The 17,451-nt window shown below is 42.8% G+C and overlaps 2 protein-coding genes across 2 annotated transcripts; both read right to left on the bottom strand.

Moving 5' to 3' along the window:
- Positions 1 to 3,097: 3,097 nt before the first annotated feature.
- Positions 3,098 to 4,404, bottom strand: LOC104505434 (zinc finger protein PLAGL1-like). Its single transcript, XM_010153966.1, has one exon. It carries the CDS (start codon positions 4,350 to 4,352, stop codon positions 3,186 to 3,188), a length of 1,167 nt encoding a protein of 388 aa, XP_010152268.1. The 5' UTR covers positions 4,353 to 4,404; the 3' UTR covers positions 3,098 to 3,185.
- LOC104505151 (PR domain zinc finger protein 10-like) lies at positions 4,297 to 15,211 on the bottom strand. The gene is made up of 6 exons (XM_010153967.1): positions 15,160 to 15,211; positions 14,720 to 14,875; positions 13,551 to 13,663; positions 11,105 to 11,254; positions 6,907 to 7,026; positions 4,297 to 4,464 (listed from the first exon to the last, which is right to left on the bottom strand). Exons 1-6 carry the CDS (start codon positions 15,209 to 15,211, stop codon positions 4,414 to 4,416), a joined length of 642 nt encoding a protein of 213 aa, XP_010152269.1. The 3' UTR covers positions 4,297 to 4,413.
- Between the last annotated feature and the right edge of the window lie 2,240 nt (positions 15,212 to 17,451).

Below are 17,451 nucleotides of genomic sequence, written 5' to 3' on the forward strand. Positions count from 1 at the left end.
AACACCATTTTCCAGCACCTCTTCCACTCCCAGTGCTACAGCTACCACATTCAATACAATAAGCAAACTGAAATTCACTTTTTTCCATCTCCTTTTTCACCTAGGCTACAAAGTTTATTACGCTGTCCTTTTTTAAAGTTGTGAGATTATTTGTACTTAAGTTGCCAAAATTTAATTAACGGGAGATGGGTTACCAGTGGTTCACTCAGTGGTTTCAAGAAAATGTAGGAAGACCCAGTATCATGATTTTTTTTTCCCCCTAATGTTTTGCTTCAATACATTGAACAAGAACAAATGAACAGTTTAGAATTTGGTGTATATATTTAATAGAATCTTCCAGTAAAGAATACACGATAAACGGTAGTGATTGAGAAGTGGCAAACAGCCGTGTAAGCTGTGCATCGGCTTCAAAGCCCTTCAAGTTCAGAATAATCAAAACCAAACCTCAGTCTTCCATTAAAAACTTTAATCGCTTTTAGAAAGTGACTGGCAAGACAGAGATGTCACGGAGGCATATTGTTCTCTTACTTTTTGGCCACCTGATTTATCACCAGCCTTGGCTCACCTTATGTAAACTTTCAGTGTTGCAGTATGTGGGGCTGGGTTTTTTTTAGCCCACCAGTTTCCAATAAGGCTTTCAATTAAAATCCCAAAGGAATGTTCTTGCCTGTTTAAACAAGGATGCACGTTTGGTTTTTTTTTTTTCCCTTTAATGGTAACTGGCCTTTAACACGTAGTTACATACAATAACCATCTCTTGCCAACATATCTTTCCACATTTTGGAAGGGGCTGAGTTCAGGCAGCAGCTCTCCGGTCAGCTCAGGCACAGTTGAGCATCTCAAAGAACGTGGGCGCTCATCTAGCTCAGCCTTTGCCTAACATTTTCTTCTTTGTGTCACGCTTTAATTCAAAGACAAGTACTTCAGTGATTAGTTACACCTCTTGTAGAAGCACAAACCAGAATGACAAAATGTCTATTAACAGTGTATGATCAGGCAGTGCTAGAAAACTTGTGGTTTGTTGTTCTGGTTTTTGGTTTGGGTTGGTTTTTTGAGTGTGTGTTTTTTTTTTTTTTTTAACAAGTACATAAGCTTGGATGAAGTCAAGTGAATGCCATTTGCATGGCCTTCCCTATTCATGCAGAAACACGAATTTCCAAGCCCAGATGAAAATACGAACCTAACTGTGGAACGCTCACGTGGCATTGTTTGCAACCTCCTTCCTATTCTGCAACTCGTAATTAAAGTAACTGCAAGCGGAGCATGACGGTGCAGCGCCTGCTGTTGTCATGACATGAATGATCTTAAAATCAATTCTGGTTTGCCCTATGCCAAAAATTTTCATAGCAAAAATCCCCTTCAACAGTGTACCTGAAGAACATATTCTTGCCTGAATGGGGATCATACAACATTTTCTTAATCCAAGTACTGATAAACTTGGAAGAACGTTGAGATAATCGGACTTGTACAATGTCACTGTAGTTTATTAACTGCAAAACAGCAATCACTGAAAAAATTTATTTTATTTGAAGCTGTCTGGAAACATTCCTGTGATTAACGGGAGAGAATGCGTTTGCTTCATGCTATATTTGTAATGATCGTTAGGTACCATTAACTGCCTTTGGATTTAATAGAATAGTAGCTCCCAGGGTTTGAGAACTTACTTGGATTCAGAAATTCTGTGTGTTTTAGCTGCAACAGAATCTGTTAATAACTGCATCTTCCACTAATTCAGGATTTTCTTCTCTTTTTTTTAATAATTATGGGTTAGACAAAGTAACCCATGTTACAATGTCATCTAATGGGAGATGCAATTTTTGGAATTTCTGCTAGTTCGTGCAACAGGCGACAGGACTGCCACATCAACGCACTGACACCTGGAAATGTACATGGGAAATTTACCCCAGGACAAAGTCCCCACTGTTCTGGTTTAGAAGAAACTAAGAGTGGAAGTCCAGCTGCAGCTCTCCCAGCACTTACTGAACAAAATCCCCAATGAAAATGGCCTCGACCATTACTGCACCCACCCATTTCAGGCAACACCCGTGAGGCAAGTTTATAACCTGGTTTTGAGCAGGGCCCATTGTCAGCTCAGACCACAACCCTGTGCATGGTCCAGCCCCTGCCCCACAGTGGTCCCGCTTGGTTGCGGGCTCCTCTGGACCAGGGTTGGCTTTCTCTGAAGGAATCCACGTGTTGGGTGGCTGTGATTAATAGTCAATTCCCAGACTGAAAAAAAAGGCCATTTTTACCAACAAAAGGTGAATAAAGGCCCTTCGGGTAGGAAGCATTATTTTTTTATGGAGTGTGGAAATCAATCAACCCAATGGGATAACACATCCTTAAATTTAAGCAAATTCTTAAGTGCTTTATTAGGGGGGGAGAGAGAGAGAGAGAGACCGAGACCAGTATCAGATACCTTGCCAGATCCAGGTCTAAGTGAAAATTAATGTTTTGGTCTAACCTTTGAGATAATTCACTTCCCATTCTGAAAGCTGCACATATACACGACATCAGTTCTTACAGAGTCATGAGAAGTGGTAATTATTTCCAGCCCTAGGAAAAAATGCAGGAGGTGCACTCGAGAAAATCTAGTTAAATGAAATCACAACAGTGATCATCTTCATTCAAAAAAGTGAAATAAGGAGGTAAGATTTACTCTTGGAATGATTGTGATTTAAATTAAAGATTCATAAAGTTCAGTAATTAAATGCTTAACAGAAATCTATGATGGTGATAAACTTTGTTACATCTGCCATGTGTATAAATTTGCTGTGATTTATGGCTCATTAAAATTATTTTTCTGTGATTTCTCCCTTCTTCCCATTCACCCTAACCCTATTTCTCCTACTGCAGCAGCCAAAGTTTTCTTGTGCCTGTTAACGACTGAAGATGCTTATTCAGTTGTTTGTGTGAAAGGTAAGAAAGATATATAGGATGTGGAGGGAAAGATGTTAGTCCTACTATTGTCGTATTCTAAAAAACTAATAGTAGTATGAAAAATAGAGCTTCTGGTTTATTAACATTCCCAATTTAACTACCATGTTCATAATGTGCTTTGAAAACATTTGGGGTGTTTTTTCTTCAAACCAAAACCAAACCAAAACCACCCCATCCTAACAGACTTACGTAAGAAGCACAGTCTTAAAAAAAGAAGGAAAAACCCCCAAACCCCACAGTGACAGTTATTTGAAGGCATGGTGAAAATGAGGCAACGTTACAGAATTTGTAGTGGATGGAAAGGGGCGAGGAAGATGATGCAGCTGGTTTATGGCCATCCCACCAGTTGCTAATTGAAGACCCTGCTGTTGGCCAAGGCCATTCAGCCTGTGGGCTGGTTCCTCTGGACTAAATGCCATTGTGATGTCCCCAGCAGTAGTGTTCTGGTTGTCACCTGGTGTGAGCTGCCAGAAACTCATCACATGAGTGAGATCCATGAAAGGCAGGCTCATCGTTTCAGCCGCTGCCTCTGTCTCCTTGTGCACTGGGTACTTGTCAGTGTCCCCTGCAGGCCCTGAGGAAGCTTCTTCCAGACTGATTTTGTGGAGAGACTGAGGTTCCGGTAATGGCAGGTCCTCAAGAAGATGCACGTTATAACCTTTAACATCCACTTTTATGGGTAGGTTCTTGAGGGATCCTGCTGCAAATGAGGTAGAACTAAGGTCGTGTTTATTAGGCTGATGAAGGTTCAGGTTGGCAGGAAGGGCTGTTGAGCACGGTGTGGGAGGGACAGCTGGAAGGCTGTCTGCACAGCCCATCCTTTGCAAATGAGGAGAAGGTTCAAGAGGAAGCGCAGTTTGTAACGCTGGCTGGGAAGAAAGATGTGAACAGTTGTATTCCTCTGATTCTGAGCTATTCAAAATCCCATTCTGCACAGAGACCCTTTCAGGAAAAGGGGACAGTATGCTGGCATCTTCCTTCAGTCTGAATGGAAAAAGCTGGTCAAGGAGACCCACCGACTCACCGTTCTGCAACCTGCTCTTCAGCAGTTCCTGTGGATGAGTCTTCCTAGTATGGCGAGTCAAGTGGTCCTTCCGCCCAAACCTCTGGGCACAAAACTGGCATAGAAAGTCCTTGCAGCCTGTGTGAACTACCATGTGACGCCGCACATCTTTACGGGTATAGAAGTGACGCTCACAGTGGTCACACTTGTGTTTCTTTTCCTTCGTGTTGCCAGTCTGTTTCCCTGCGTGGCTTTTGAGGTGTTCCAACAAAACTTCGGTACCACCAAACTCCTGGGCACATACCCTACAGGTAAGGTCCCCGCTGGTGGCTGCATGCAGAGCCAAATGTCTCTTATAGCCTAGCTTGGTGTTGTACTTCTTGCCGCACTCTTCACACTTGAAGGCCATCTTGTTAGGGTCATGAGTCTGAAGGTGATTCTTCAGATGGTCTTTCCTGTGAAAGGTCTTTTCACAGTAGCCACACTGGTGAGATTTCTGTGAAGAATGAGTGGCTGAGTGCCTAAGACAAAACAAACAAACAAACAAAAAATCCACTTATTTGCATTTACTCAGTACGTTTACTCTTGCAACTTTAAGACTTGAACACACTGGCGCTCTTGAAGAAAGGCATTTTCACCAGTTCTCAGATTTTTAGTAAAAGCCTAACTTTTTTCAGGGGGATAAGATATTAATCATAAAGCACCGAGTCGGTGAAAACAGCTCAACATAATCTTTCTCAGTAGCCGCCACGATTGAGGGAGACTAGTTTTCCCCAATTCTACCAAAACAAGAATAATAAAAACTGAAACTCATGTATTAACCTTCACTGGGGCACCCCAAAGGAAAAAAATGTCCTTGTGTGTTTGGTTTTTTCCCCACCCCCACCAGAAAAGGAGTGCCTTCAGAGCTGTACCTGAGCAGTTTATATTTGGAAATGAAGGCTTTTGTGCATCCGTGCTGTGAACACTTGTAGGGGCGCTCTCCTTTGTGCGCGTAAGTGTGGACCGTGAGCTTGTCAATGGAATCAAATATCTTCCCACAGAGTCGGCAAGGGTAACTGTCCGGCTGCTTCACTTCTCTTCCCTTCAACAGTGAAGACCGGCCATTTCTCCATTTAGGTATAAACCTCACAAGAGCATCACAACTGCTTCCCGAGCTGGCACAGTTAAGCTTTGCGGCAGAGGAACAGGAAATGGTCCCGTAGCACTGAGCAATGCTTTTGCCTAATGCTGCTCCTCTCAGTTTCCCTTTGAGTTTGCTTTTTGCTTTTATGGGTCCCAATTTATTTGGTGGTCTGAACCTGGTGGTAAGGACTCGGTCTTTATGGATGCACTGGTGAGATTCCAGCAAAGCAAAAGTTGCAAAAGTGCTTCTACAGGTGGAGCATGTCCAGGGGTCTACGGGCTCTTTCTGCAATGAGAACAGAGACAGGTCTTTCTTATTAGCCATTCTAAGGAAAGGTCATATTCTTCCCACTAATCCTGCATCTTCTCCTGGGCTTTCCCAAGACCTGTTGTTGTCCTCGGCAAGGACAATGTACTACCACACAGCTGTTCAGCTAGAAATGGATTCTTTCTAGGATTTTACGAACTAGAGGGGGGGAAAAAAAGTAATGGTTGGCTAAATACCGACTTCCATGTTTTTGTTTAGCATTTACTGCAACAGACCTGAGTCCTTCACCTTTGAAATTCAGTACACAAAGATAAAAGAAATACAAAAGCAGTTGCAAATCATACTTCATCCTTAGACTAACACTATTGATTTGTTATTGCAACTGTAAAAAAATCCCAAAGCTGGGGAGTGTCTAATCAGGCAGGCTGCTGCACACAAATGTACTTTAGCCATATAGGATCTCCCTGTGCTTTGTGCTGACTCCATGCTTTACCAGACAACAATGGTCAATGCCTCCAGGAAAGAATTCCTTCACTCCGCTTGACATTTGGCATTAGACTTTCCTAAACTCGGCAAGGAACACCTCAGTTTTGGGGATCTCAAGCCTATCCTGGCTTAAAGGCATATAAACAGTTTTTCAGCAAGCAATGCCTTATTTGGAATTACTATTTTTCTGGAAACAAAAGCTCTAATGGTTTCAGCTGAATTCGCTTTAAATATTGACATTTAAAAAATTCTGATGAAAAACCATTACAAGAATCCACCAGTCACAGATGAAATGCCCTTTCAGCTAATACATGACGACGTACTTCCTCAGCGCTCTCAGCTTCTCATAAACTGTCCTCCCTTGCCCTTAGGCTAGCCTGCTCCGGAGAACATGGTGGAGCTATGCCCACTCCGCCTTTACTTGCATATGGAACCCTCCTCTCTTACCCATGCTTGATGCTGGGTCACTCCCACCCCTCCTTTCTTTGGTATACTCTGAAGCTCTCCTATGTAAAAGCAACAACAGGGTTACTTCCCTTCCTGAAGCACCTCTGAATTCCTGGTTCTATCATATTCCCTCTTCCATTTTCTTCCAGCTTAGGCATCAATCTTCACAGTCACGTTTTCAACACTTCTTTTCCTATCAGTTTACGGATTCCTACTATCACACTAAGGGGAAGGTATTGGGATTAGAAGAGAAGGGCTATTGCACAGGAAAGGCTGAAATAATCAGTGCATTATCTGACCAACAGTCAGAGCGTAACAAGGGGAACTGGCAAGAGAAGTCTGAGGCTGGCCAGCTTGGTTATCTACAAATTAATGCCAATCTTAAGTCTTTCCAACACATCCCACTGGTGGCACTTACTTCTAACCATATCTAATGGCTCTGCTGGATTACAAACACAGGAGCGAAAGAGGAGCCTTTCTCTGAGTAGCTGTTTGGTTAAAACTGTTCTTGGCTTTGTGTTAGCCAACTACTCTGTGGTCTATTCTAGCATTACTGGAGTTACATAAACAAAACAAGCACGTAAATTGTAATTCACTACATCTGGTGACGGCTTGAATGCAGATGAGGGGTACTTACTGCTACTGGAGGCAAAGGGCAGACGTCAGATTCTTCTTTAATGAAGACTGCAGAAGCTTCCATAAATTTGGCATAATCGGCAGCATACCATACTTTCAGTTCTGTGTGGGGTTCAATTGGCTGTGAACAGAAGAAAATAGCACGTGTTTACTTCTGCCCATTTTCCTACACCATTTAATTCTGAAGATTGGAGGAGTGTTTGTGTGTGCAATGTGTCCCTACACAAGTTGCATTCTTCCATTTGTTTGAAGGATTAGTAGTTTAATTCCAAGATTCAAGCACTTTCTGAGCATTACTCTCCACTAGGGTTTGACATTTTCATCATTTCTAAAAGCAGAAATGCCTATGTACATAGATTTTGGGGGGACAGTAACAGGAGGGGTGTCTCAGCCCTCATGAACTTCGCTCAGTGAGATGTATTTGTCTGTGACATCCAGACATCCAGCAGTCTTTCCAAGCACTATCACCTGCCCATTCCTTGGCATTTTGAAGCCCACTAGACGTGACGCTTAACTACAGGGCGAGGCAAAGGACAAACGCATCGTGACCACGCAGCAGCTTGGGTACCTCCTGGACGTGTCGCACACTCAGAGCGTGGGGGCAGAGTTGATCGGTGTGTGGGCTGAGTCAAACTTGCACGTTTCCATGTGCTGGCTCTTTTGTGTCGGGCTCACTATGCATGTGCTTTATTGGACTTTTGCCCTCCTTTTACCAAAGCCTTCCCACACAGGACTCAGGGAGCCCATAAGCTGCAGTCTCCCATCCAGTCATGCTTGCATCGAGCTTTCCTTGGACGAGACTATGACCTCCTCTGACAGATACTTTCAGTCAATATTATAGCAAACAGAGAGGTGTGATTACACTCACTAGGTAAAGGTCCACTAGTTATTTAAAAGCAAAGGAGAAAACTAACTTTGGGGTCATGATTTATATGAATCCCTGGCCTTGTACACAATTTTCTTCAAACATTGTTGCAACAGGGGTAGAGTCAATCTGCACTGTACTTGTAATGTTATGTGCACTAAACTAAACTAATGTCACGAAAAAGAACAAACTAGCCTGGAATGAGAGCAGCTGAGTCTTATTCCACAAAATGCAACACTTTTTAAAATGCACTTATTGTATAAAATCTTGTTGAAACATGGCAGGTGAAAGACAACTTTGATGTGAATGCTGACAGTGACAGGTAACTGTGTGTGTAATGATGAAAACTGAACTTCTGAACTCCCAAGCACAAGCCTGCTTGCTAACTGCAACCAGTATGGGTTGGTTGTACATTTTGGCAACACCTGGCCTAAACAGAAATGGCACGTGCTGAATTCTCCACTTGGTAAAGGACATGAGGCAGAGCCACCAACTAGGACGCTGATCATGCACTGTGTTCCTGTCTATGGCCTATTTAGATGGAGGAAACCAAGCCTCAGGGACCTCCAGAGAGAGAAGTGCCTGGGGATGCCCCAGGACCTTCACACGTGAGCCTGGTACCCACAAACAGCATGATACTGGCATAACTTTCTGCCTGACGTTCCCCAGCCAGCGATGATCTCCTCTGTGGGAAGCTGAGATCTAGTCAATGTGACTTTGAGGGAAAGTGAGTGCAGCAGTGTATGAAACCGTCAAGTAAGATAAAAGCTCTAATCTCAATAAAACTGAAATTAAACACCGGTATCTAAATCCACTACAAGGTGTCATTTACTCTGTCCTACCTCTGACAGTAAGAGAAAGCTACAGCAGCACCCACGTGAAACTCTCCTGTGATCAGACAGACAGCAAACATGGATGATTTTCACTTCCTCATAACTGCATGCCCTTTTAAAGCACTTATTTCTCAGGACTGCAGTCATTAGGTCAGCAAGTATGCTAATGGTGCTGTTAGCATGCCACTTACATGGATGCTTTTGTAGCTGCAGGTTCGTGTCACCGAGATCCCACCTCTTTGGAAAAACAGTGAGGAGAGGAGCCGATCCTTCTACTCTCCACTTAGCAGACTTTATTCAAAATATCTTGAGAAAATATCTTCTTAACCAGCCCCAAGGCAGCCCGATGCTGTGACCAGCAGGGTCTGCCTAAGTGTAGCAAAAGGCTATCACTTTCGCTGACCAGGACATATGCAGGATGCCACAGTACTGTGAAAGGTACTGGGACTTAGGAGAAATAAAACCAAAGTAATTCCCTATGATACACCGCACAGTAAGTGTTCCAAGACACATCCCTCATCCTAAGACACTCTTCACGTCAATATGTAGGGTGCAAGTCTCCACTAATGCCAATGAGCAGAGTTCTGGTGAAGCCAGCAGAGAGCTGGTTCAGTAGTATTTAAATCACAATGGAAATTGTAAGTTACCAGTTCATAACTATGACTTCTTAGAAAAGCATTTGTTCATGCTTCCCAAGTAGAGCATTAATAATCCTGTCAGTTCTACAAGCACAGCATGCATTTAAAAATCAAGGTATTGACTGCATCAGAATATCAAACACAGCCTAAACAATGTCTCAGATTAACATGCTCTGTTTTACATTGGTTTTCTTTCCTTTAAAATAATTATTTTATTATTAATCCAAAAGCAAATGTACTTCATACTGTTATCACTATTAACTGATTCTCACATCACTGTGTGGTAAATATTTTTCTCACTGTACAGGTGGAGAAACAAAAATGAAGGAAAAAAAGGAAAACACTATATCTCACAGATATGTGTGACAAGCTTGGAAATGAACCTGAAACACTGGGTTTAATCTCACCATAACTTCTTTTGACTAATAGTCTCTATTTTTAATGTTGCTCACAATGATATACTAGCATTAACTTAGAATAAAAAAAACAATGAATGTTCAACATACAGACTTCAGCTTCCTAAGTGTACAAAAGAGGAAGTTCTGGCTAGAACAAACTTTGCCTGAGAAAGTGGCCAAAACAACAAAAGTAAGACTGGATGTTCCAGTGTCATTTACAAATACTGAGTACTTTGTTCTCTCTCCCCAGATAAAGGCGCAGTTCAGAATCTCTAACATAAACTCATCATTTCATGGCAACATTGCAGTATTTTAAGTTCTGCAGTTAAGTCTTCAGATTAATGAGAGCAGAAAATAGTAAAGATTCTACTTAGCACCCGGTAATGTGCTCAGAATATAACGTGTATCCAAAAATGTAATAAAGGAAAGAAATATATTTGTTCTGTCCAGGATGAAGAACTGTTGAATGTAACAATGCTAGATAACTGGCTGAAGTACTCAAAGGCTGAGAAACTTAATGCCTTCTTTGCCTCACTTTTTGATAGCAACACCAGTTGTTCTCTGGTTACGAAGCCCCCTGTGATGACAAACAGGGATGGGGAGCAGAATGGAGTCCCCACAATCCAAGGAAAAATGGTTAGTGGCCTGCTGAAACCCTTAAGACACACACAAGTCTATGGGGCTGGATGGGATGCACCCAGGGGTACTGAGGGAGCTGGGGCAAGTGCTCATCAAGCCACCTTCCATCATCTGTCAGCAGTCCTGGCTAACCAGGGAGGTCCCAGTTGACGGGAAGCTAGCAAAAGCAACATGCAACTACAAGAAGGGCCGGAAGGAGGATTCATGGAACTACAGGCCTGTCAGTCTGACCTAAGCACTGGGGAAGGTTATGGAGCAGATGGGACAAGAGGAAATGGTCTCAAGTTGCTCCAGGGGAGGTTTAGATTGGATACAAGGAAAAACATTTTCACCAAAAGGGCTGTTGGGCATTGGAACGAGCTGCCCAAAGAAGTGGTTGAGTCACTGTCCCTGGAGGCATTTAGAAGACGTGTAGATGAGGTGTTCAGGGACAGGGTTTAGAGGTGGACTTGGCAGTGCCAGGTTAACGGCTGGACTCAATCTTAACGGTCTTTTCCAACCTAAAAGATTCTGAGATTCTATAACCTCACCATGTATATATCTGGAACTGAAGAACTTTACAACATTCATGTTTAAACACTGCTGTTGTGAATGATACTTCTGTTTCTCTCTGCCCAGTTTCTTCACTACCCACACAGCAAGTACACACCGCCATTACTGGAAAACCCCATACGCTGTTTGCTTTGCTACAGATTGATATAGAAGGTGGTATGTAATAAAGATCCAGTTGGCAATCAATCTCTCATCTGCAAAAGGGTTAGCTTTCAGAGTCTTTGCCTATTAACTTCCATCTGGATGACAGGAGAAGCAATGTGGGTTTAACTACCTTAACAGTTGTGAAGTAGACTTCTCCACAGTGCTGATAAGCCACAAGGGTCTGTTCTTCTTGGTTCCGGGCTAGCCGGACAAACATCATCCAGTTTCCACAGTCTTCATTGGGAGTGTCCAGAAAATACTTCCCTCCATCTTTCAATACCTGAAACAAAGGGGGAAGACAGGAGAAAGAACATGATAAAGCCAAGTCCTCTATAGAGGCATATTAACTTTCTCTAACTTGGAATCATGGCTATCAGTTATTTAGCCTGTCTTGATCATACGTCCTTTGAAATCGTGGTTGTTTAGATCACTCTTACAGAAAACACCGAGTGCAAAAGAAAAGTGAAGAACGAATACGTGCCGAGGCACCCAGCCACGAACATAACTGTAAGCCTTTGTGTGTATTTCCAGTTTATATTTCATCATTTTTATGTTATATAAAGATAATGTTATAAGAACGAAGTGTAGGCAGGTAGAAAGATAAGCTTTATGCCTTAATGTACTTCCTGAGTACTTGATAATCTCTACCTTTAGTGCTGTATTAACGCTACATTTTGCATGGAACAATTATATGACGTGTAATAAGTCCAGAGAAGTAACATACAAAACAATGGCATTTAAGGGTCTTCTCTTTTTCCCCTTAACAATGCAAAAGTAAATACAAATGAACAATTGGGCCAGAAATATCTTTCTTTTTGCTTCACTTCATTCTTCCTAGAGAAAGAATCTACAAGGATATTTTTCTCACTGTGCTGTGCCTCTACAAGGAGAACACTCCTGACCTCGTACAAGACAGTTGCTTTTCTGCAATACACTCTCCAACACGGACAGCTGAAGCTGCACAATGGACGTCAGCACAGCATGTATCTGTTCTAGTAACCACTTAAGTGAGCAATTAATTGCAAAGAAAAGTTGCATTTCCATTGCTTCTGGGAACTATTTTACCTAAATTCGTCATATTTCCAATGAAAACGCCTGCCTGTTGGACAAGTTTGGTCACATACTCAGAATGCTGCTAGGGAGAAGTCATGGCAGCTACTGCTGTCATGTAGGAAACCTGAGATTCCAGTCTCCTTTTCTCAAGAAACAGTCCATTCATCAGCCAGAGCTGTGCTTATCGCTGTGTACTTTTAAGCAAACGGGGCTGACTGATAGAGGATAGGGTGTGGTTTACAATGGCTTGGTGAAGAGGAAGGAACTGAGTGCTTAGCTCATCCACGCTTGCAAGCTTGTTGGAGAAGTAAATTTTCTGCATTTGCAAGAATTAAGTGTCTCATAAAAAGACAGAATAAATGTAGTTAAACAGAAGAACAAATCGTCTCTGATATCAACATGCCATGAAAATCCCACCAAAGGACAGCGTCACTTTCCTAGCAGACCATTCACATGAGCAAATGAAATTCAGAGCAATTACTGAGGTCATTAATTTTGCTCTCAAACAAAATTAGAGAAGTATCTGTATCTCCATGCCTTCCTCCACAACAGACAGTGTTTTCCAGACCCAAGCTTCTTGAGAAAGCTCAAATGAAGGCATAAAGCATATCACAGGGCAGCTGCTACTGCTCCCTCTCTCCTGGGGGGTGGGAGTGCCTGATAAGAAACCCAGGCTCTGGTAGAACCGTGACGTGTCAAGAATCCTGACAGAGGCTGTGCCTTGACCACGGACTCACTGTATGAGAGAGAGGTATGCCCAGGCAAGACCCCATGCAGCAAAATGCAGAGACCGGAGTGTAAAGGATTATGATCAACCATCACTTCCAAGGAATTCCTGTGGGAAAGGATGTGCACGCAGGTATGTCTACGCTAGGCTAGTCCTGAGAGGCCACTATTTGTGCTGGATAAAGTACAAACAATAGTGTCGCAGTCCAGATGAAATGATCAGTATCCACACATGCAGCATGGGATGCTACCAGCCCTAAATATCAATCTGACTAAATAAACTGAGCTAGTGCAATGCGTGTTGAAGTTTATATATAAACACATCATTAATAAGTGTTTCCCCATTACTGCACTGTTCCTCCCTACTAAGCAGATGCCTTAGGCACATTTCTGCCACCACTGCTAACGCAGTGCACAAATTTAACCCTCCCAGCAGTATGATGTTAAGCACAAATCCTTTTGTTTTATCTGGGAAGACAGTACTATGCTTGGATATGTTCAGTAGCTGTGCTCTGCGAAAAGTTTATCAGATGCTGTTGGACTGACGGGCAAATCACCCTGGAAGTGGAAAAACTAAAAAGCTGGAAGGCAAACTTCTGGAAAACACAATATGCAGGAACGTTTGTGTATTTCAGGTTATGCTGTGCTGTCCAATAATGTGGTTTACATTCATATATACAATTTGGAAGTACAAATAATTAACCAGATCAGGCAGCCAATTGTCTGGTTAAAATATATAAATACATATGAACTGTTAAAGAGACATATGCACTTCATCGTAAGTCACTGGGTTTTACCTGCAGGACTAGCCTGCTCTCATCATAGCGGGTCAGTTTTGTGGACAGTTGACCAACATAAGGACCAAACTGTGTTCTCTTCTGTATTACTTTCTTTGCAAATACTCCAAGGACTGTGAATAAAAAAAAGACCAGTCTAATATTAATATAAACATCACAAACTATTTCTTGTATATTTGTAGTTATGCAAATGGAAATAAACACAATAGTGCAGAACACATTAATTCTTCTTCTAGAGAAATAACACAGGTAAATAATTCTAATGGGAATAATCTGAAAAGGATGTAAATACATACAGAGATTTTTCAAAAATGGGTATTACACTGAATACAAAAGTGCCTAAAATGCATGATACGACATTAAACTGAGTATGCAACAGAAATGTGTCGATAGCCTTCAACTTAGAAGCTGATGTTATCATAGTGCTCTGCTTGTCGGCATAACTTATGAGGTTGTTCCCTCCCAATAGGAGTGAAAAGAATCTATAAAACCACAATATTATCCGTCTTAATCATTCTAATTATTCCCCTGTCTGATACCAATGGTGCAACACGATAGACATCTTGTCATTCTCTTTCTGCACTGCAATCTAGGCAAGACTGTTTTTACACAGGTAGCTGTGGAAAATTTACACACTAAGGATGTAGTTCCCTCACTCCAGTTTGGGCATTCAAACTGCCCTGCCCTCAGAGGGAAACAACAGTCTTTCTGCAATATGAATGGAAGATGTTGCAAAAGGTACATTAACCTCTGCATTTTTTTGTGTTTGCAGGGGGTGGATGAGGGATGTTATTTACCATTTTGTTTCTGACCTCTTATTGAATGTTCTTTCCTGTTTTGCATGCTTGGGGAAAAGGAAATAAAAATTTAATAGTGCATGGCTGTTACTATTAGATACAAATTCAACATTCATTAAACTTGTATTGACTGAACAGGGCTAACTGAGTGCTCACGGCCAGGTGTCACACCAGCTCTGGCTAACATCCTGCCATCAGAAGTCAGTCATGAAAACAGTAGCTGAACGTGAGCATAGTTGAAAATAAAGCAGTCTTCACACTGCTAAAATACCCAATGATTATGCCTTGAGTTATTAATGAAAACAAGACAGCGTTAGTAGTTTTGCCTTCTCTTTCTCAAATGTGGGAAAAAGAGCTAAAAAAAATACTTACTCTGCTGGTTTCCAGCTCGCAGCTCCAACACTCGCAAAGTGAGGTAATGAGGTAGGGTGAGACGGGCTCGGCTAGGAATAACCCTGTCTTTAACCCTGATGAGTGGTCCGTGGAGTTTGCATTCTCCTATAAGGCTTTTACCGCAATCCTCACACCCTACAAATCCAGAAAAGGGAACCTGTTACTAAAAATGACATACTGCTCTCCAATTCAGTCTCTTCTAATTTTGTCACCTTGAGAACACATCTTGAATTACCAATGCTTTTCTTCACACCCCTGTTCTACATTAGGTAACAAAAACATTATCTGCAAGACAAAGCTGAACTAGGAAGGTTTGAAATAAGACCTCCCAGTTTGTGCATTCTCTCCTGTGTCAATTGGCGAGTACTGACCTCCCAAGATTTATATACAAGCTCAACTGGAGGTGTCACAAGCTCTACCTTTGGTGACCAGGATGGCAGCAAAACTGGAGCCCACAACAGGCACACCCATAGATCAAGGTGCATATATTTTTACAGAAATGAGAAGGGCAAAGTCGCTAGTAATAACCAAGGTAAATTGCAGAGATCCAAGGTGTCCAAGAAAGATCACTGTAGCTTTTTGAGCCTGACCATTCAAAGTAGAAGACAAGAACCCTTGATGTACCATGAAAAATGAGCACAGTGGGTTTTACAGTCACCACTCAGTTGACAATCACACAAGGGCAGCCTTCTCGTAGACTCTGCTGCCTGTGGAAGTAAGCAAAAGGGGCACACTGCATCTCTCAGTCATCGATTCCCAGGAATGACATCGTCAGGCTGGACACATGAACCATCCAGAAAGTCATTAGTAAGAAATACGTCTGCAAACTGACTTTCCCCCAGCACAGTGAGATATTTTTGGTTCAGTGTAGCTCAAACTGGTTGCCAGGGAAACCCATACGGAGCAGTGACACAACTGAGCAATGATACTCTCCAGCAGAAGGTCATCCCAGCACTGTGTCACACAGAGCGATGGGAAAAACAGGACTTCTTGCACAAAACCTTTTTATAGACAGAAGAAACCAAACCAGCAAGCCAACAATGCTTTATATCAGAGTTAAAATGAAAAGCTGATATTGGCCATCCATGACTACCTCGTTTTGTTTTACTTCTGAAAACTCTGCTGAGCAAGTCTATTCAGTAAGCGACAATAAGTAGCAGAGGAGGGGAGGCAGAACAGCCAAGAAGGTCCAAGGTATCCACAGGACCATGTAGCAGAGACGGGTGCAGGAGAGGTGAGGCTTCACCACATACTGGGGTTCGTAGCCAAAGAAAGGTCAAGAGGAGCGTAAAGGCTCAGGAGACACTGCCTGGAGAGACATCGGAGATGGTCTTTGAGAAAGGTCAGTAGCATCACAAATGCAATTTTCAGGGTAGGTCGAAGCGGTTTCAGTTTGAAAACGCAAGCAGGCACCTGACCAAGCACACGCTTCGAGCGCCTAGTCCAAAATCTCCCCAGATATGCCTGAAGTGTTCCTAGTGAGTTCTCTGGGCTCTCCATCAGCTCTAATAAGTAGACTTACATGTTGGTCAGGTAACCGGCCCTGCAGTACGCTGTATTTTTCAATAGTTTTGGGACCACATTCATGGTTTTCTTATGCCATCGCTCCCAGATCACACACCTGCCCTATGAATAGTTGAAATACGCATTTTTTACATGCCACTCTACAGCCACCACTTCATATGCACAATAACTAATACAGCTGCAGGGTGGCAACAACATTACGAGGGCTTCCTGAGCTTACCTAGAATAATAGCAACTTTGTCTCACGTCAAACAGCTCCTGCTTGGAGAGCCATTGTATGCAAACTGCCGAAAAACATTACCAAAAGCAAAAGGGAGACAAAGAACCGCTGTTAACGGGAGGATGTATCTAATCGTAAAGTACACGACCTTATCAACCGGTGCCATGCCTCTCTGATTCATCACAACCGAGCTCCTGAGCAAACCCTCCAGCCGTCCCAGGGCAGCACCCGCCACAGAGGAAGGCTGGAAAGGAAAAGGAGGGAAAAAGGGTCGCCCTCAAACTGGCCGCCAAATTCAGCACTAGTGCCCTGTTAGCTAACCCGCCTTGGTCCTCTGGAGACACAACGTAAGGTCTGAAACGATTCACACAGCATGGGCACTTGGGAGGTGCTCCTCCAAAATCAGGGACTGCTCTGCATCTGAACGCGTGCTGAACATGCGACTGACTGATGGTGAGTGGGCAACTTAGGGGTCCCCCAGAGACATCTGCCCAGGAGACACACCTAACCGGCATGATGAAGCCATCACCTAGCACTGAATGAAACAAGCGGTGGAGCTGGAAGTGGTTTTTAAGCACCCTCCTGGTAGGGCTTGGGATTCTGCCCTGGCATCACTACACAGCACCTTGAAATACTCGGAGCTGCCCAAGGCTGCTTTACGATTTTTTGTGCTTCATTAGACAGGATTATGAAGGAGCTGATTTGGTAATTTAACAGGCACCCCAGAATTACATTCACTGCAAGGTATTTCTGACCCCACACCAGTATGTTAGTTCCCCAACTCTGAACTTATTGCACACTAAAAATTACCAGGTGTACAAGAAGCACAGGATTGGGCTACTGTAAATACAACAACTTTAGAGACTACACTGGGGAAGGGGAATTCTTTGTAATTTCTTGCCCCCAAACTAACAGCACAAAACTCTCAAGTTCACATTCTTCCTCAGAGTTAGTTACAGACCAACTC

The sequence above is a fragment of the Eurypyga helias genome, unplaced genomic scaffold (assembly GCF_000690775.1).
Source record: "Eurypyga helias isolate BGI_N326 unplaced genomic scaffold, ASM69077v1 scaffold13126, whole genome shotgun sequence".
Lineage (NCBI taxonomy): Eukaryota > Metazoa > Chordata > Aves > Eurypygiformes > Eurypygidae > Eurypyga > Eurypyga helias.